At 43.8% G+C, this 20,517-nt stretch overlaps 1 protein-coding gene across 3 annotated transcripts in view; it reads right to left on the bottom strand.

Annotated features, from left to right (window-relative positions):
- The window catches only part of LOC115466700 (sodium channel protein type 5 subunit alpha-like), an 858,490-nt gene that overhangs the window by 4,817 nt on the left and 833,156 nt on the right, over nt 1-20,517 (bottom strand). For 2 of the 3 annotated variants that reach the window (XM_030198143.1, XM_030198128.1), the window contains one exon: nt 20,174-20,444. The exons of the other annotated variant lie outside the window; for it this stretch is intronic. In XM_030198143.1, coding sequence (XP_030054003.1) covers nt 20,174-20,444 — 271 coding nt within the window. The remainder of the gene's footprint in view (nt 1-20,173; nt 20,445-20,517) is intronic. 3 annotated transcript variants of the gene reach the window in all.

The raw sequence follows: 20,517 nt of genomic DNA, 5'->3' as shown, positions 1-20,517 counted from the left end.
TTAGTACTTTCATGTCTGGTGAGAAATGGGCCTGGAAGAACCAACCAATGTTGAGATTGTGATCTGAGGGACCTAGTATGTTGGTAAGGTATCAGGAAGTTAAAAAAATGTTGCAGCAAACCATAGTGAAAAGCACCATAGGCTAAGGTAAGAACTTTAAATTTAATACAATAAGCCTTGGGGATTGGATATGAAATCAATAATATTTTTGCTTATAATCAGCTTGCACATTATGTCAATTCTTTATGTGCCGTCGCTTTACATTCTAGACGTAGCCATCGAGTGAGGCAGTTTTTTCAGTTGGTATGGGGGGGATCGGTTTTCGGTCTTGGGCCTTTACAGGGCTTTAGTAACTTTGCCATGTCATAAGGAAAAGGAGTTGATTAGGCAGCGATGGGCTCCAGACTTGTCTAGGCCCAACCTTTCCTTAGATTTCAATGTTTTCACCTCTAGGATTCCTATGCTGACTAGTAATGCTGACTTGCAGGAGTATCAATATCGCATCCTACATAAACCATATCTCACAAAAGTTCAGATTTTTAAAATGGGGGGGGGGGGGATACTCCTTTATGTGGGAAATGTGGACATGCTCCGGGCTCTTTTTATCACTCTTTATGGGATTGCTTCTTGGTACAGAACTTTTGGGCCTCCATTCTTCGATACTTGATGTTCCCGCTGGGTTCCAGAATTCCGTGTACCCCTTCTGGAATTCTTTTAGAAAAATATGAGCTTTTTGCATTGCAGAGCAGCCCTGCCAGACAACTGATCTGTAAGGCTTGTTTGATTGGTAAGCGACTCATTTTGAGTCTGTGGACCAGTGACTCCCCTCCAGACTAATGGCACTGGAGGAATAAATTCCATGGGCTTATGTTAATTGAACGTCGAGGAGTCCATTGGTCTCCTAAGAGACAGAAACAGTTTCTTGATATTTGGGGACCCTATATACAATCTTTGCACACTCGGGGAAGAAGCTTAGTAGTTAATTCTTTTTAAATGCCTCTGGGGAGGTGGGGTTTCGTTGTCTTCCAGTTCAGGTTGCGATTACATAGAGTTGCCTTTATACAAATGTATCTTTCTTTTGGGTGGGGTGGGAGGGGTTGAGGGGAAAGGGTGAGGGGAAGGGAAGGGTTTATTGACGGCTTTGTCCCATTTACAGTCAGTGCATACCTACTGCCTGAGCTTGGTTAGTTGGTTAGGTTTCTTGCTCTTGCCTTTTCTTTCTTTTTTTTTTTATATGAGTTTAGGTGAGCGGGGAGTTATGAATCAGGTAATTGTGGGATGCACCGATGTTACTTTCTGTGGTTTGGGGATGTGGATGGAGGGTTGGGGTGGGTTTAGGGGTCAGGCTTTGTACACATACTTTGTTATTGACTATTCATCTATGGGTTTCAATATATTACCATTATAGCACTTGTTGTATTCTAACACATAGTGGAGGGTGGGGATAAATGGATAAAAGTTTGATGGCAGATTATGTTCTGGGTTAGTATTTTGTGCATTCTGTCCTTTTCTTTGATGGAATGTTTGAATTCTTTGTAATTGTGTCTCAGTTGTACTGTCATCAATAAAAATGTTGAAACAAATTTAATACAATAGGTGATATAAAATCAGTGAGCTTCCCTGATCAGAGGGGAAACATGGTCGAATCTGCATGCTCCTACAATCAATTTAATAGCTGTATTCTGTATGAGCTGGAGGCAATGCAGCAATGAGCCTGGAAGGCCATTATACAGGGAATTACAGTAGTTTAACTGGCTGATAAGTTGAGCAAAAACTAAAAAGTTAGTGTAGGTTTGTTTAGGGCAACAAAACAAAAGCACACTACAGATGAGATTTGATGATCAAATAAGAACTGTGTATCCCAGGACTGGAGCAACAGAGGGATTGGTTAACTGCATAGATATTCTCATAGCTTTAGATTTAGTGGTATTCACCTTAAGATGTTTAAGAGGGTAGTTATCAAGCTGCTTAGGGCTATATCACATGCTATTTGACCTTTAACACATCTTAGTGGGCAGTAGTGCAGGTTGTGTTGCCATATCACAGTTAGTTAAGTTACTATGGGGTTGCAAGCTAATGAGTGCAAATCATGTAAATATATGTAAAACAGTTCATTAATATGTAAATATAAGAATACAAACTAAAAGCTGGGATTATTTAACCATTATGGCACATCAGATCTTAAAGCCACAGCACAATGCTTCCAGCTGGCATCTTTAAGGGCCTGCCTGTGCCGTCCTGGTCCCCGAATCTAGACTCTCCCTGATCAAGAGGCACCTCCTGTTAAGTACCTCCCCCATGATCAAAGTCCTCCCTTCCAGTGCCCCCCAACAGAACCCCAGCCCCTTCCAATCAGCCCCCCCCCCCAGTAATCCCTCACTTGTCTCCCTTCTGGCCCCCCTAGGCCTTCCTCAGGTGTCCCTGACGGTCCAGTGGGTCTCAGGGCAAGAACAATCCTGAATCATTCTGGCACTTGCTGGCATGTGGTTCCAAATGGAACCAGTGACTGGAGTCTTACGGTATTATCACTAGGGGTCAAGTTGCCATAAAAGCTGGCCTACCAGAGATGACTGAGGTAGCCCCAGAGAGTGAGAAGAGGGACAATGGGGAGATTACTTTGGGGTGGGGGTGGGGGCTGATCAGGGGAAGCCTTGATTGGAGGGTGCCTTGAGGGAGTACCTTGATTGAGGATGTGCCATGATTGGTGGGTCTTTCTCTGGGGGTGCTTGTTCAATCAGGGTGTGCATTGAACAGAGGTGTATGGTGTCTGGATTGGAGGAGGCTTTGATCAGGGGTGCCTTGATTAGAGGAGGGGGACTGGGATGGCACAGGCAGGCCCTTTAAGGTACTAGCAAGGAGCTTGCTCACAAGTAGCATTATTCAGATACCACAGGAGTCAAATAAGCTCTGGTACTGCACCACTGCTAGATGGTGACTCCCTCAGTAAATTAACTTGCAGTAAAAGCCCAACTTTTATCACATCTTGAGTCAATAGCTAGTCAACCACCCCCAGTAGCCAGGCATTAACATTGATCAGATCTGGGGAATCAGGGTTCAAAGAGGATAGTAATTGAATATCATCTACGAAAAAATGCTCACTAATGCCAAAAGATTGAAAAGAAGGGTAAAAGGGGACCTAAACAGATTGAATAGGAGCAGAGATAATACTGAGCCTTATGGAACACCACATAAAAGAGGAAATTCCTGTGATTGTTGTTGTTACATTTGTACCCTGTGCTTTCCCACTCATGGCAGGCTCAACGCAGCTTACATGGGGCAATGGAGGGTTAAGTGACTTGCCCAGAGTCACAAGGAGCTGCCTGTGCTGGGAATTGAACTCAGTTCCTCAGCTCCCCAGGACCAAAGTTCACCACCCTAACCACTAGGCCACTCCTCCACTGTGAAGAATTGAATGGAACCAGGAAGGAACAATGCAAGAGAAAGACCTGCAACCACTTCCACACAATGTCACAGATGCCCATCACTCAGACGAGCTAATAAGAGTTTGTGTTTGACCAAGTCAAAAGCTGCAGACAAATCGATGGAAACTATTAGCACACATTGAGCTTGTCAATGACATTATGAATTTTGCTGGACCTATCTAAAGCAATCTGGAGGCAAAGACTGGAGGTGATTTTAAGATACGGGGGAGCAGGAGGTTTGTGGGGCTAGGAAGGGAAGGGAGAGATGCCAGACTATAAATGAGGGGGGGGGGGGGGGGGGGGTTGGGAGGGAGAAGGGAGGGAAATGCAGTGTGACACTATTAATTGGTAATTGCGATAAATTAAATTGCAATTAATATTTAACACGTTAATTGAAACGTTAATCACGATTAATGTGCAGCCCTACTTTCAACACTTTCTACCACTGCCCCCACCCCCATACTAGGGCAGAGTAAGAGTAGAGCTTGGGCATTCTGACAAATTTTATTGATATACAGCAATATTGTAAGTTACAGTACAGTCTCGATTATCCAACCTTCGCTAATTGCTGCTAGTGTTTTATCCTTATTCTACTGTAACATTCTTGTGTTGTATCTCTTGACTTTTGTAATTCATGGAAGCCACATTGTGCCTGCATATATGGGAAAATGTGGGGTAGAAATGAATCATAAATAAATAAATAATAATCTGACCATCCGGAATATCTGACCGACCCCTCCAGTGACGTCATCGTGTTGCCGTTAACAAGCATGCAAGTTCTCTTCCTGTTTTCTGGCTTCACCCTGATGGTTAATGTTAATAAACAATACTGTATTTTAAATACCCTATGCCTGTTCTTTATGCATAAAGTATGTATTCTGTGCATTTGTAAGGGGTTACCATTGTTTTCTGTATTATCCAACTTTTCACCTATCCAAGAACAGATCTATCCTGTTTACATCGGATAATCAAGACTGTTCTGTATATGCATCCATGCTGGATTTAAGCACCTGCCCATATGCCAGTTCTATGACTGTGGACACCTAAATGTTAGATGTGCTGAAAGCAGATTATGCTTGTATTCTACAACAGAATCTAGATGCCTGGTTCCATTATAGAACAGGATCCTACCGCATGTCCTCGGGCACAGAAATGGAGGCACCCAGCTGTGGAATTGCCCCCTTAGTGGCAGCAAATATATATAGGGATGATTTTAAAACAGTGGCCGGCATTTTCAAACATCACTGATCCCAGTATTTAGTGGCAGCCAATAGCTGGATATTAATGCTAAATATTCAGGTATCAACTGATGTTATCTGGAGAACGGCTCATCTGGTTAGCTATTCAGATAACTTAGCCCAGCTATATAGTTTATTTTTTAAAACTTTACATTCCTCACTATTAAAATGTTCTGGGTGGATTACAAATATTACATACACAATACCAAATTATACATACACATAATCCAAACAATAACAAAACGTCTCCACATAAGAATCAATAGATCAAAACAAACATTAAAATAACAGTCTCCAACTTTGTCAGAATGGTGAAGATATTTAGCGCCGGTATCTGAATGGTTCTTCAGATAATTTTGGCAATCTGCCATTCTGCCCGGCTCCACCTCAGGCTATCCTAGTGCAGTGGCGTAGCCAGACCCAGTATTTTGATGGGCCCTCCCATGGCACGGCACCCCACAGCAACATCTCTCCTCCACGGTATCCCGGCATCTGTCCGCCCGTCAATGAAGCCTGTCTCTCCCTGGTGTACGTTACAGGCGTCCCTGGCACCTGCAGTGATTCAATTATTGCTGCCTGTGTGGACCTGCAGGCTTCCATTGGCCAGGTCCCACCAGTAAATGATGAAAGCGAGGGCAAGACTCAGCCGATGGAAGCCTGCAGGGCCGGCACAAGTAGCAATACTTGAATCACTGCAGGTACCAGGGACGCCTGTAACGTACACCAGGGAGGGAGAAGGTTCAGTGATGGGTGGGCAGATGCTGGGACGCCGTAGAGGAGGAGAGATATTGATGTGGGGTGCCGCCACTGTGTGGGCCTGAGCCCACCCAGACCCACCCCTAGCTACGTCACTGTCCCAGTGCAATCCAGATAGTGCCAGGGCAGTCTGAAATCATTTTCAGTGGAAAATGAATGACTGGCCCTAGTCAGTTCTACCGATCTGAGTAGTGCCACCTGCTACGCAAATAAGTGATTTTGAACATCAAGCCTATATAACTTAGACATGTGGATAAAAATATACACCATACTACAGTTACCTGGGCAATACTAATTATCTGACATAAATGTACCACAGTCATGAAGCTGAAACTGAGTACCTTTGAAATAATTATATTCCTGCTCTTTGTTAGTTGTACAAAGGGAAATCACATCTTACTGAGATATGTGGGGTTTTCTTTTAATTAGGGAAATATATTCCAAGTTTTAGAAAAGATTTACAAAGCATAGAGATTAATGGCATTATTAGTTTCTGTGCTATAAAATAATAGCAACATTTAATATAAGAACATAAGCGTTGCCATACTGAGACAGACCGAAAGTCCATCAAGCCTAGCATCCTGTTTCCAACAATGGCCAATCCAAGTTAAAAGTATATGGCGAGAACCCAAAACAGTACAATACATTTTATGCTGCTTATCCTAGAAGTAAGCAGTGGATTTTCCCAAGTCCATTTTAATAATGGTTTATGGACTTTTCTTTTAGGAAGTTATCCAAACCTTTTTAAAACCCCACTAAGGTAACTGCTTTTACCACATTCTCTGGCAATGAATTCCAGAGTTTAATTACACACTGAGTGAAGAAATATTTTCTCCGATTTGTTTTAAATTTACTACTTTGTAGCTTCATTGTGTGGTCCTTAATTCTAGTATTTTTGGAAAGAGTAAACAAGCGACTCGCGTCTACTCGTTCCTCTCCACTCATTAGTTTATAGACATCTATCATATCTTCCCTCAGCTGTCTTTTCTCCTAGCTGAACAGCTCTAACCGTGTGTGTGTACTTCAGTGCTCTTTTTGTGCCGGTACGCGACGGTACTGCGTACCGGCACCTTTTTTGTGAGGTCCGGCTCACCTGGTTGCTCCCTTCCATTCGTGCACCCATGCTCCCTGCTTTGAAATCTTAAATTTACCCAAAGTCGTGGCGAACCAGCAGTAAAAGCAGCAGCAGGCAGGCTCGCCTCCTCGTCGCTTCCCTTCCTTCTCAGCGCGTCCTGCCTTCCTCTGATGTAATTTCCTTTCCGCGAGGGCAGGACGCGCTGAGAGGGAAAGGAAGCAATGAGGAGGCGAGCCTGCCTGCTGCTGCTTTTACTGCCAGTTCGCCGCGACTTCGGGTAAACTAAAGGTTTCAAGGCAGGGAGCACGGGTGCATGAACGGAGGGTGCACGAACGGAAAGTCAGGTGGGGGAGGGAGGGCTGGGGGTGGCGGGGTGGTGGTGCGGCGCTGGGGTTTGAACAAATCGCTGGACATGGAGGGGAGGGGCGGCCAGGGGAGAGAGGAGAATTGCTGGACATGGAGGAGAGGGGAGGGCAGAGGAGAGAGGAGACATGCTGGACATGGAGGAGAGGGGAGGGCAGAGGAGAGAGGAGACATGCTGGACATGGATGGGAGGGGAGGGCAGAGGAGAGAAGAGACATGCTGGACATGGATGGGAGGGGAGGGCAGAGGAGAGAGAGAAGACATGCTGGGCATGGATGGGAGGGGAGGGCAGAGGAAAGAGGAGACATGCTGTACATGGATGGGAGGGGAGGGCAGAGGAGAGAGGAGACATGCTGTACATGGATGGGAGGGGAGGGCAGAGAGAGGAGACATACTAGACATGGAGGGGAGGGGAGGGCAGAGGAGAGAGGAGACATGCTGGACATGGAGGAGAGGGCATTATTTCTATACGACTGGTAGCGCTATAGAAATGATTTGTAGTAGTAGTAGGGAAGAGAGAATCGCTGGACATGAATACATCTGTAACCATCAGAATCCAGCTTTCTTGCAAAGGAAAATTACTGCTGAGCCTTGCATGATTACTTCATCCAAGGACATATTCTTTGTTGCAAACTAGCCCAGTTATCTCCTGGGAAGAATGGAGGAGAGAGAGAGATGGCTCCAGGAGTATGGCCTCAGACAGGGAGTTTGCATGCCATTGAACAAAGGCTCGCTTCTTGACCATGAAGCTGGCTGGACATTATGTCACCGTCTGTGATTGGTCCACAGGTATCATCTGACCCTTGGATACCAAAGGTTTGGACTGAAGAAAGATAGTTGGAGAGAGAACACCAGAAGAGAGAAACACCGGAGGATTTGCAGGTGAACAGAACGCTCGAAAGATCAAAAGACTGTTTTTCCTAAACACCAGTGAACTGCATACCTTGTAACAAACTCAAGGTTAGCTCAGCTAACACAAGGCCCTACTGAAGCCTGTGTAACCTACATTCAGATATACAAATCTTGGACCTATTCCTGGACTGGGAGGCTCGCTGAGGTTTCCAGCTCGAGACTCTAAGGAAATCCGCTTCTCTACCATTGGGAATCTGTGACAGACGGCAAGGTGAGATAACAGGAAATAGTACCTATGGTCATGGAGATAATTAGCTCTTAGTTTTTGTCTGAGACAGATAGGTTTATGTCAGGACTTCTGGTCTGTGTATTCAGCTGCTAACCGTATTTTGCATAAGACATGTGGTGTAACCTCTAATGCTAATCATTAGGATATCAGTCGTGATTGTTGTATAATCATTCATTTAGTTAGTCCATTAGGATAATCATATTGTATTATCTATATCTGGTGAGAATTTTTTATATCAAGTTATTATGTACTTTGCTTGGCATTTTGCTGGTGAACTATTTATATATATATTTTTTACCTAATAAATATAATATATTCCACCTGTGGCATTGTTTCTTTTCCAACAGCTAGCTTGTCATTGGGATAAAGAGGTACGCCCCCTAGACATGAGTCCAGAATGGTTGCTAGTTTGTAAAATGAAGATACATACCTGTAGCAGGTATTCTCCAAGGACAGCAGGCTGATTGTTCTCATTACTGGGTGACGTCCACGGCATTCCCCCCCCCCCAATAGAAATCTTCCTAGCAACAAAGCTTGCAAGAGCCTTTGAGCGTGCGCATGTGCGGCCATCTTCCTGTCCGTCGCACGAGAGTCCCGACAGTTCGATATAAAACAAACAAGGACAAAGACAACTCCAAAGGGGAGGTGGGCGGGTATGTGAGAACAATCAGCCTGCTGTCCTCGGAGAATACTTGCTACAGGTATGTATCTTCTATTACTCCGAAGACAAGCAGGCTGCTTGTTCTCAGAACTGGGGTATCCCTAGCCCCCAGGCTCACTCAAGAACAACAAAGGAAGGTCAATTGGGCCTTGCAATGGCAAAGACATAACAAGGATTGACCTACGAAGAACATCTAACTAGGATTGCAGCCTGGAACAGAATACAAATGGGCCTAGGGGGGAGGAGTTGGATTCTAAACCCAAAACAGGATCTGCAGCACCAACTGCCCAAACCGACTGTCGCGTCGGGTATCCTGCTGAAGGCAGTAGTGAGATGTGAATGTGTGGATTGAAGACCACGTTGCAGCCTTGCAAATCTCTTCTATAGTTGCTGACTTCAAGTGGGCCACTGACGCTGCCATGGCTCTAACACTATGAGCCGTGACATGACCCTCAAGAGTCAGCCCAGCTTGGGCATAAGTGAAGGAAATGCAATCTGCTAGTCAACTGGAAATGGTGCGTTTCCTGACAGCAACTCCCCTTCTGTTGGGATCGAAAGAAACAAACATTTGGGAGGCCAGTCTGAAGGAGCTTGTCCGCTCCACATAGAAGGCCAATGCTGTCTTGCAGTCCAATGTGTGCAACTGACGTTCAGCAGGGTGGGTATGAGGACGGGGAAAAAATGTTGTCAAGACAACTGACTGGTTCAGATGGAACTCCGACACCACCTTCGGCAAGAACTTAGGGTGCGTGCGGAGGACTACTCTATTATGATAAAACTTAGTATAGGGAGCATGGGCTACCAAGGTTTGAAGCTCACTGACTCTACGAGCTGAAGTAACAGCCACCAAGAAAATGACCTTCCAGGTCAAATACTTCAGATAGCAGGAATTCAGTGGCTCAAAAGGAGGTTTCATCAGCTGGGTGAGAATGACGTTGAGATCCCATGACACTGTCTCGGATTGATCTCTTGAAGTTGTGCTTTCCACTTCCTTTTGCTGTTGAATTTTTGTGGAAACTGCGAACCCCATTTGTTTCTGCGACTGGTGGAGGTTTGACAGGGGGCTTTGATAAAAGCAAACCTCTTATGACGCGAACAACTAAAGGCTGTCCAGAGATAGGCTTACCCTCTACATGATAATGAAAAGCACTAATTACACTAAGATGAACTCTTACGGAGTTGGTCTTAAGACCAGACAAGTGTAGAAGGTATTCAAGCAGGGTCTGTGTAGGACAGGAGCGAGAATCTAGGGCCTTGCTGTCACACCAGACAGCAAACCTCCTCCATTTAAGAGAGTAACACCTCTTTGTGGAATCTTTCCTGGAAGCAAGACTCGGGAGACACCCTCAGAAAGACCAAAGGAGGTGAAGTCTATGCCCTCAACATCCAGGCCATGAGAGCCAGAGACTGGAGGTTGTGATGCAGAAGCGCCCCCTCGATCTGAGTGATGAGGGTTGGAAAACACTCCAATCTCCACGGTTCTTCGGAGGACAACTCCAGAAGAAGAGGGAACCAAATCTGACGCGGCCAAAAGAGCGCAATCAGAATCATGGTCCCGCAGTCTTGCTTGAGTTTCAGCAAAGTCTTCCCCACCAGAGGTATGGGAGGATACGCATACAGAAGGCCCTTCCCCCAATGCAGGAATAAGGCATCTGACGTTAGTCTGTCGTGGGCCTGAAGTCTGGAACAGAACTGAGGGACCTAGTGATTGAGCTGAGTGGCAAAAAGATCCACCGAGGGGGTGCCCCACGCTCAGAAGATCTTGCGGACTACGCTCGAGTAGAGCGACCACTTGTGAGGTTGCATTATCCTGTTCAATCTGTCGGCCAGACTGTTGTTTACGCCTGCCAGATACGTGGCTTGGAGAAGCATACCGTACTGGCGCACTCAAAGCCACATCTGGATGGCTTCTCAACACAGGGGGCGAGATCCAGTGCCCCCTGCTTGTTGATGTAGTACATGGCAACCTGATTGTTCGAATTTGAATAAGTTGATTGGACAGCTGATCTCTGAAAGCCTTTAAAGCGTTCCAGACTGCTCGCAACTCCAGGAGATTAATCTGAAGACCCGATTCCTGGAGGGACCCAGCTCCCTGGGTGTGAAGCCCATCTACATGTGCTCCCCACCCCAGGAGGGATGCATCCGTTGTCAGCACTTTTTGTGGCTGAGGAATTTGAAAAAGACGTCCCAAGGTCAAATTGGATCGAATCGTCCACCACCGAAGGGAACTATGAAAGTCGTTGGACAGCTGGATCACATCCTCTAGATTCCCTGCAGCTTGATACCACTGGGAAGCTAGGGTCCATTGAGCTGATCTCATATGAAGATGAGCCATGAGAGTTACAGTGGGGGAAATAAGTATTTGATCCCTTGCTGATTTTGTAAGTTTGCCCACTGACAAAGACATGAGCAGCCCATAATTGAAGGGTAGGTTATTGGTAACAGTGAGAGATAGCACATCACAAATTAAATCCGGAAAATCACATTGTGGAAAGTATATGAATTTATTTGCATTCTGCAGAGGGAAATAAGTATTTAATCCCTCTGGCAAACAAGACCTAATACTTGGTGGCAAAACCCTTGTTGGCAAGCACAGCGGTCAGACGTCTTCTGTAGTTGATGATGAGGTTTGCACACATGTCAGGAGGAATTTTGGTCCACTCCTCTTTGCAGATCATCTCTAAATCATTAAGAGTTCTGGGCTGTCGCTTGGCAACTCGCAGCTTCAGCTCCCTCCATAAGTTTTCAATGGGATTAAGGTCTGGTGACTGGCTAGGCCACTCCATGACCCTAATGTGCTTCTTCCTGAGCCACTCCTTTGTTGCCTTGGCTGTATGTTTTGGGTCATTGTCGTGCTGGAAGACCCAGCCACGACCCATTTTTAAGGCCCTGGCGGAGGGAAGGAGGTTGTCACTCAGAATTGTACGGTACATGGCCCCATCCATTCTCCCATTGATGCGGTGAAGTAGTCCTGTGCCCTTAGCAGAGAAACACCCCCAAAACATAACATTTCCACCTCCATGCTTGACAGTGGGGACGGTGTTCTTTGGGTCATAGGCAGCATTTCTCTTCCTCCAAACACGGCGAATTGAGTTCATGCCAAAGAGCTCAATTTTTGTCTCATCTGACCACAGCACCTTCTCCCAATCACTCTCGGCATCATCCAGGTGTTCACTGGCAAACTTCAGACGGGCCGTCACATGTGCCTTCCGGAGCAGGGGGACCTTGCGGGCACTGCAGGATTGCAATCCGTTATGTCGTAATGTGTTACCAATGGTTTTCGTGGTGACAGTGGTCCCAGCTGCCTTGAGATCATTGACAAGTTCCCCCCTTGTAGTTGTAGGCTGATTTCTAACCTTCCTCATGATCAAGGATACCCCACGAGGTGAGATTTTGCGTGGAGCCCCAGATCTTTGTCGATTGACAGTCATTTTGTACTTCTTCCATTTTCTTACTATGGCACCAACAGTTGTCTCCTTCTCGCCCAGCGTCTTACTGATGGTTTTGTAGCCCATTCCAGCCTTGTGCAGGTGTATGATCTTGTCCCTGGCATCCTTAGACAGCTCCTTGCTCTTGGCCATTTTGTAGAGGTTAGAGTCTGACTGATTCACTGAGTCTGTGGACAGGTGTCTTTCATACAGGTGACCATTGCCGACAGCTGTCTGTCATGCAGGTAACGAGTTGATTTGGAGCATCTACCTGGTCTGTAGGGGCCAGATCTCTTACTGGTTGGTGGGGGATCAAATACTTATTTCCCTCTGCAGAATGCAAATAAATTCATATACTTTCCACAATGTGATTTTCCGGATTTAATTTGTGATGTGCTATCTCTCACTGTTACCAATAACCTACCCTTCAATTATGGGCTGCTCATGTCTTTGTCAGTGGGCAAACTTACAAAATCAGCAAGGGATCAAATACTTATTTCCCCCACTGTACATGAACTGTGGAAACCATGTGACCTAGAAGCCTCAACATCTGCCGAGCTGTGATCTGCTGAGACGCTCTGGCCATGGAAACAAGAGACAGAAGGTTATCTGCCCTCGCCTCGGGGAGATAGGCATGAGCCGCCTGTGAGTCCAGCAGAGCTCTTATGAATTCTAGTTTTTGAACTGGAAGAAGATGGGACTTTGGATAATTTAGAAGAAACCCTAGTAGCTCCAGGAGCTGAATAGTCATCTGCATGGACTTTAGAGCTCCTGCCTCTGAAGTGTTCTTAACCAGTCAATAATCGAGGTAAGGGAACACCTGCACCCCCAGTCTGCGTAGCAATGCTGCGACCACTGCCAGGCATTTTGTAAACACCCTGGGCGCAGACGCGAGACCAAAGGGCAGCACACAATACTGGAAGTGCTGCATTCCCAGACAGAATTGAAGATACTGCCTGTGAGCTGGAAGTATTGGGATGTGAGTATAAGCATCCTTTAAGTCCAGAGAGCATAGCCAAATAGTAAAATATACAAAATAGCAAGTCTCATAACTTTTTATTCTTATTCTAAGCCATTTTCTCAGGAGGAAAAGACCTCAGATGTTCAGCTCTTTTATACGAGTTTTTATACACAGAACTGCCAATGGAACCTTTTCAATAGTCTTAAAAACCTCCAAGTTAATTTATAAGTATTTTTTCTTGGCTTAGAAAGAATATTTTATATTTTTGTAATTTTTTTATATATATTATCATTTGCTTATTATGTAAGGCTGTTCACTAGAAGGACATCTCATGATATATGGGAGAGAATGAATAAACACTTATCTTAGTGCAAAGATTTTCTCAGCAGTTATCTCAACAGAGTGTCTCCTTTCACAAACAGCTTTTTTCAGGAGACAACCAACTCTATATGAATCATTGTAGTGCAAACTCTCCGGTTCACATGTCCTATCAAAAAAAAAATATTAAAAAGCATGGATTAACTCGACTTAACATTTAAAGAAAATCCTTCATGGTTTGCTGTGGCTGTTACCTGTTTACTGACTCGCGGAAGTGTTTTTGGCGGGTCTGATTTAAAGATGGCATCTACTTCTTTTAAAGTGACGCTGAGTCAGAGTAACCAATCAGCTGTTTATTAATATTAGGTAGCTGTCATTACTGCTTCAGTGTGCTTTTCCTTATAGATTGGCTAGCATGCACCTGAAGGTTTCTAAAGGAATGCTTTCCAATCCACTTTATTATTTAACTCCTTCGGAGATATAGATTCTAATTGGTATATCCAGCGTTTTTCTGCTTGTAACAGGGGCATAGCCAGACCTCACGCCGGGAGGGGGCCAGAGCCCGAGGTTGGGGGCACATTTTTAGTGCCACCCCACCACCCCTCTACCGCCATGCCTCACCTCCTCACCCACCCACCCCCACCCGCCACACCTCCTCGTCGCTCCCCCTCACCTCCTTGCCGCGTCCCCTCACCGCCTCATTGCTCTCCCCGCAAAAACAAATACCTTTGCTGGCGGGGATCCCCAACCCCCACCAGCCAAAGCCTTCTTCAGCACCGGTCTCCGGCGCAGCCGCGTTCGCTGCCCTGCTCTTCTTTCTTCTTTGCTCCTCCTGTGCACGCTGATGCTCTTTTACTCAGTTTCACATAAAGGAGCGTCAACATGCACATGAGGAGCAAGAAGAAAGAAGAGCTGGGCAGCGAACACGGCTGTGCCAGAGACCGGTGCTGAAGAAGGCTTCGGCTGGCAGGGGTTGGGGACCCCCGCCAGCCAAACCAGGGGCCTGGACGAAATTTGCGGGGGCCCAGGCCCCCCCATAGCTATGCCACTGGCTTGTAACAGTTTTAGATCTCTATTACCATCTCTAATGGAATGTGGCTGTTGATCAATCGTTATACATTGATAGTCTTGGAATTGATGTTTATAATCACAACTATGCACCACAATAGGAGCGTCCATTTTTTGGTCTATAATATTATGTTTGTGCTCACTCAATCTTTGTTTTAAATATCTTGTAGTTTTGCCCACATATATTTTCTGATATGGGCATATCAACATGTAAACAATGTGTGTGCTGTTGCAGTCTGTCACATTTTTCAAAACACATTTTTTATGATTAATAGAATTGATAAATCCCTTGGAGATTATCATCATTGGACAGAAAATACATTTACCACAACTGGCATGACCCCTATTGCTTTCCTCCACTACTGTATAATCTTCATTGTTTTGTAGTATTTCTCTGATGTTCATTTTTCATGAATAGGCTAATCTTAGCTGATAGTCTCAAATATTGTGAGAATGCTAGACTTTACTTTGTAGATATTGGATTATTACTATGGTAGTGAAGCAATGAATTGCAGTCTGTTTTTTTGATGTATACTTCCATTACAAAACTATTAGAAGTATGTTTCACTAATACATCAAAAAAAAAATCTGTGTGTGAGAATGCCAAAAAATGGAAGCTCCCATTGTGGTGCATAGTTGTGATTATAAATGTCAATTCCAAGACTATCAATGTATAGCGACTGATCAACAACCACGTTCCATTAGAGTTGGTAATAGAGATCGAAAACTATTACAAGCAGAACAACGCTGGATATACCAATTAGAATCTTTATCTCTGAAGGGGTTAAATAATAAAGTGGATTGAAAAGCATTCCTTTAGAAACCTTCAGGTGCATGCTAGCCAATCTATATAAGGAAAAGCAATCAAGCACACTGAAGCAGTAATGACAGCTACCTAATATTAATACTCAGCTGATGGGTTACTCTGACTCAGTGCCACTTCAAAAGAAGTAGACACCATCTTTAAATCAGACCTGCCAAAAATCCTTCCGCAAGTCAGTAAGCAGGTAACAGCCATAACAAACTATGTTCTTTAAATTTTAAGACAAGTTAATCTGTGCTTTGTATTACTTTTTCGATAGGACATGTGAGCCAGAGAGTTTGCACTACAATGATTCATATAGAGTTGGTTGTCTCCTGAAAGAAGCTGTTTGTGAAAGGAGACGCTCTGTTGAGATAACCGCTGAAAAAATCTTTGCACTATGATATGTGTTTATTCGTTCTCTCTCACTTATCAGGAGATGTCCTTCTAGTGAAAAGCCTTTCATAATAAGCAAATGCTAATATATATTAAAAAATTACAAAAATATATTAAAGAAAATATTCTTTGTAAGCCAAGAAAAAATACTTATAAATTAACTTGGAGATTTTTAAGACCAGTGAAGAGATTCTATCGGCAGTTCTGTGTATAAAAGATCACATGAAAGAGCCAAACATCTGAGGTCTTTTCCTCCTTAGAAAATGGCTTAAAATAAGAATAAAAAGTTATAAGAGACTTGCTATTTTGTATATATTTACTTAAGACATTTATCTATGCAATTGGTCTGCAGTGCATCCAAATCACAAGGGGGCGTGTTGGGGGCATTTCAAAGGCGGGATTAGGGTGTGCCTAACACTTGGATGTTTCTACAGCTATAATGGAACAAAACAAAAACGTCCAGGACTAAAACCAAGACGTTTTGGTCTAGACCTGTTTTCAGAATGAATAAGGCACAAAAAAGGTGCCCTAATTGACCACTGGAGGGAATCAGCCAATAACCCCCCAAGTGGTCACTGACCCCCCCCCCCCTTCAACCCCCCAAAATGTAAATGAAATATGGCTTACCAGCCTCTAATGTTAAAGGCAGGTCTATTAAAGCAGCATGCAGATCCCTGGAGTAGTGTACTGGTTGGTGCAGTACACAGTGGGGGACCCTAGTCCCTATACCCCTCTACCTGTCACAGTTGTGGTGGAAACGGTGATCCCTCCCAAAGTCACCAAAACCCTACTGTACCCACATATAGGTGCCCCTTTCACCCATAAGGGCTATTGTGGAGGTGTACAGTGGGGATAGTGTGTTTTGGAGGGTTCAGAGGACAAGATAAGGAAACATAGGTGAGATGTGTACCTGGGAGCATTTTTATGAAGTGCAAAGAAGTGTCATCCAGGGTGCCGCATTGCTCTCCTGGGATATCTAGGAGACCAGCCTACTAAACATGCTGGCTCCTCCTACATCCCAAGGGCATGAATCTTTACATTTTGCACTTATTCGTTTTGTTTTTTGTTTTATTTTGAAAATGGACCAAAAAAATAAAACATCCAAAGTACAAAACCTTGTTCGAAACAGTATTTTGGAAAAAAAATAGATGCTTTCTTTTTCAAAAATGACCTTCTTTGTTATTCAGATTTTGGACGTCGGATTTAGATGCCAAATCGAAAATGCCCTTCCCTGTCTACTATGATCTCTGTTGCAACCTCGCTATCAGGATACCCTACCTTCCCTATTTTGGTGAGATCTTTGAAAGATAACTTGTTCCGAACCATGCGCTTTTGAACAGCTGTCAGCATCCTCCCTGTTTCTAGTTTAAAAGCTGTTCTACCTCCTTTTTAAATGCCGATGACAGCAGCATAATCCCACCCTAGTTAAGGTGGAGCCCATCATTCCGGAATAGGCTCCCCCTTCCCCAGAATGATGCCCAGTTCCTAACAAATCTAAAACCCTCCTCCCTGCACCATCCATGCATTGAGACTCCAGAGCTCTGACCGTCTCTTGTCACATGCTATGTAATATATTTTTAGGTTAAAACTTTAGGCGAACTAAACAGACAAAATGAAAGTTTGTATTCCCCCTCCCCCTCCCCCTCCCTCCCCCCCCCCCCCCCCCCCCCCCCCGTGAAATGAAGTTTTATGGCTAGAGTGAAATTTTAAAAAATTATAGTGAATGTAGAAGACATCAGGCTGGAAACTGAAGTCCTCTTTCATAAGCATAATTAATTTAGCATGGCACAGGAAGTAGGCAACAGAAGCTCCTGCACTCTGTTCCTCTTTACTGTGAAGGCACTACTTCAGGAGAACCAAATGGACAGTATCAGTACCCAGGTCATGCTGAATCAGCTCAAAGTCTTGTAAAAGGCTGCAAAGGAGGCAGCTGTTTACTTTCAAGATGTGTGGGTTATAAGATCTTTTTAATGTAAGGGGTCATGTTACCCCTGTACTTAAGCAGCAACACTGGCTCCCTGTTGAATCCCAAGTTAAGTTTAAAATTTTACTTCTCACTTTTAAAGTGTTCCGAATGGGCAACCCATTTCATTTGGCTACCTCAACTATTCCTTATTCCCCTGCTCTTATTCTTAGATTACTAAATGATCACAGATTGGTCCTTCATGGACCTTGGGCTGCATAACTGGAAACAATCAGGCATAGTGCTTTTATCTTTATAGCTCCTGCCCTCTGGAATGGCCCAACCATGAGAAATTTATAGCAAATTATCACTAAAATGCTAAGACTTGGCTATTTCAACATACTTATGGTATATACTTCGGATGGGATCTGGTAGTCTTTGATCACCATTGTCCTGCAATTTTTACTTGATTTATTTTTTTTCTGCAATGATTGATTGAATCCTTCCCTAACTTTTTTTTTAGTTCCTTTCCAATTTTAATATAGCCTGTACACCACTCTGTCCTGCCTGTAAGTTAGGGGCACTTTTACTAAGCCACGTAAATGTCTATGTGCACCCAACGTGCACCAAAATGGAGTTACCACCCGGTTGCCGTGTGGCTCTTGCAGTAATTTCATTTTTGGTGCACGTCCAATATGCGCGGCTGAAAAATAATTTTTATTTTCGGACACGCTTTTTGGACGTGCACCAAGTGGTATTTGACGTGCGTAAGTCTTTACTGCCCAGTTACCACATGAGACTTTACTGCTAGGTCATGGCTGGTGGTAAGGTCTCAGACCCAAAATGGATGCGTGGCAATTTTCATTTTGCCGCACGTTCATTTTTGGCAAAAAATTTTTAAAAGACATTTTTTGCAAGTGTCCTGAAAAATAATTCTGTGTGCACCCAAAACACACGCCTACACTACTGCAGGCCATTTTTCAGCGCACCTTAGTAAAAGGACCCCTTAAAGCGGTATAGTACATTTTAATAATAATAATACTAAAAGACAAGTGTGGAAAAAATCAAAATGTGGTAACCTTAGGGATAGAATAGATAAGAAATTTCCTTGGCAGATCTCAAAGAACATACAGGTATATATGGAAACAGAGAACCCAAATAGAGAGTTATACCAGAAGAGCATATGATGTGTCAGAAATAATATATTAATTTTATCCTGTTGGTAACTAACAATTAATGTTGCTCAGCTAACAGAGGGATAAAGTGATCAAATGTTTTGTTAAGAGCTGAAGACAATTTAAGTGAACAAAGGGGATGCTCACCAGCAAAGAATTACTGAAATCCAATCTAATCATGATGAAGTCATGAATTAAGGCTTCTATAGTTTCTTGAAAGCCCCAAGGGAATGAATTTTCATTAATGCCAGAATATGTTTTTTCACTAGTGCTGAAATTTGGTGCACAAAGGTCAAATTGCAATCAAAGAAAGTATAGTCCATATGCTTTTCACAAATTTGTCACTAATCCATGGACTGAATAAAGGGAGAACCCTTGTTTTTTTTTTCTTGAGTCACATACCCTGAGATTTTAAGGGGTTTAGCTTCAGTTTAAGAGCAATTAACCATTCATCAGTGTGTGATAAGTAGGAATTTATGACAGCTGAGTTCCAGTTGTCACTATAATGATCTGAATCATCATTCGTATATAGGTAAATACTCATATCTTAACTCTGAATAAGTGTGGCCAATATGGAACCCTGTGGTACCCCACAGGACAGGATCTGGCTACCAACTGGTTCCATTATTAGGGGAGGAGAGAGCAGGCTGACCCACTCCTGGTTTCATCCTTCTTCATGCATGGACTTGCAATCCTGGTTTTATTAAGAAAATCAGAAATAAAAGTCCATATAGGCAATGAGGTCAAACCAGAAATAGATCACTCATTCTTATAATTTGAAACCATTAAATAACCCCATATAAGGGAGTGTGTAAAACGTTACCAGTCTCCCTTAATAACACTGCCTCACAGGGTCACCTTAGGAGGCTAGAGACTGCAGTGTATAGTACAGAAGGGGTGGTTCAAGCACACACAGCTACTCTGTTGAGTCAGGAGGGTGGGGCCCAGACCAGGGCAGAGGGGGAATAGAACAGGAAGGCCTAGAACAGGAAGAAAGGTCCTTCAAGGAAGTTTTCAAGCCAGGGCTGTAGTGTCTGAAGATGGGCCCAGAACAGGATAAAGGGGTCCTCCAGGTTAGTTCCTAATGTTTGAAGATGGGCCACGGTGGGAAGCCTATAAATGTACAAGTGAGAATACTAATGCTGGGCCTTCTTGTAGCTGGTCACCACGGCTGTTAATGAGAGTGAATTTAGTGAAGCTGGGCTTCAAGGAACCTGAGAGAGTAAAGTTTTTTTTTGGTGTGATACTAAATTTCATTTGAATGTTTGCTTACCAGATCTATGGTAATAACAGATGTTTGGTATCTTTTTGCTCATAATAAAGACTTTTGCTCTGACTGACCTAGTCTGCTGACGGTATCTATGAAGACTACATGCCTGGCTACCACTTACACTATTCATAACCCCAATTCAAAGTAACACCAGTCAAATCATTGGTCATATTTTACATACATTTGTTCAACCTACCGACTATTGAGAGGATCACTACAACAAAATCAAAGATGTTCCAGCCAATGGTGAAGTAGTAGTATCTCAAAGCGAAAATCTTGAGTAAGCATTCACCACTGAAAATGACAATGAAGACCACATTGATCTTGAACAGCAAGTTTTCAATCTCATTGTTTTGTCCATCTGTTTCCACCATCATGGCAACCATGTTAAGGCAGATAAGGATCATGATGACAATGTCAAACACTTGCTTTGTTACAATATCAAAAATAAAACCTTGGAATCTGTTCTGCAAATTAAAAGAGAAACAGGAGTTGTTGGTATAGCTAAAAAAAAAAGGCATATTATAGTGGAAATTTTAC

Source organism: Microcaecilia unicolor, chromosome 1 (genome assembly GCF_901765095.1).
Source record: "Microcaecilia unicolor chromosome 1, aMicUni1.1, whole genome shotgun sequence".
Taxonomy (NCBI): domain Eukaryota; kingdom Metazoa; phylum Chordata; class Amphibia; order Gymnophiona; family Siphonopidae; genus Microcaecilia; species Microcaecilia unicolor.
The sequence above is the reverse complement of the archived record's forward strand: the minus strand, read 5'-3'. Positions and strand labels throughout refer to the sequence as shown.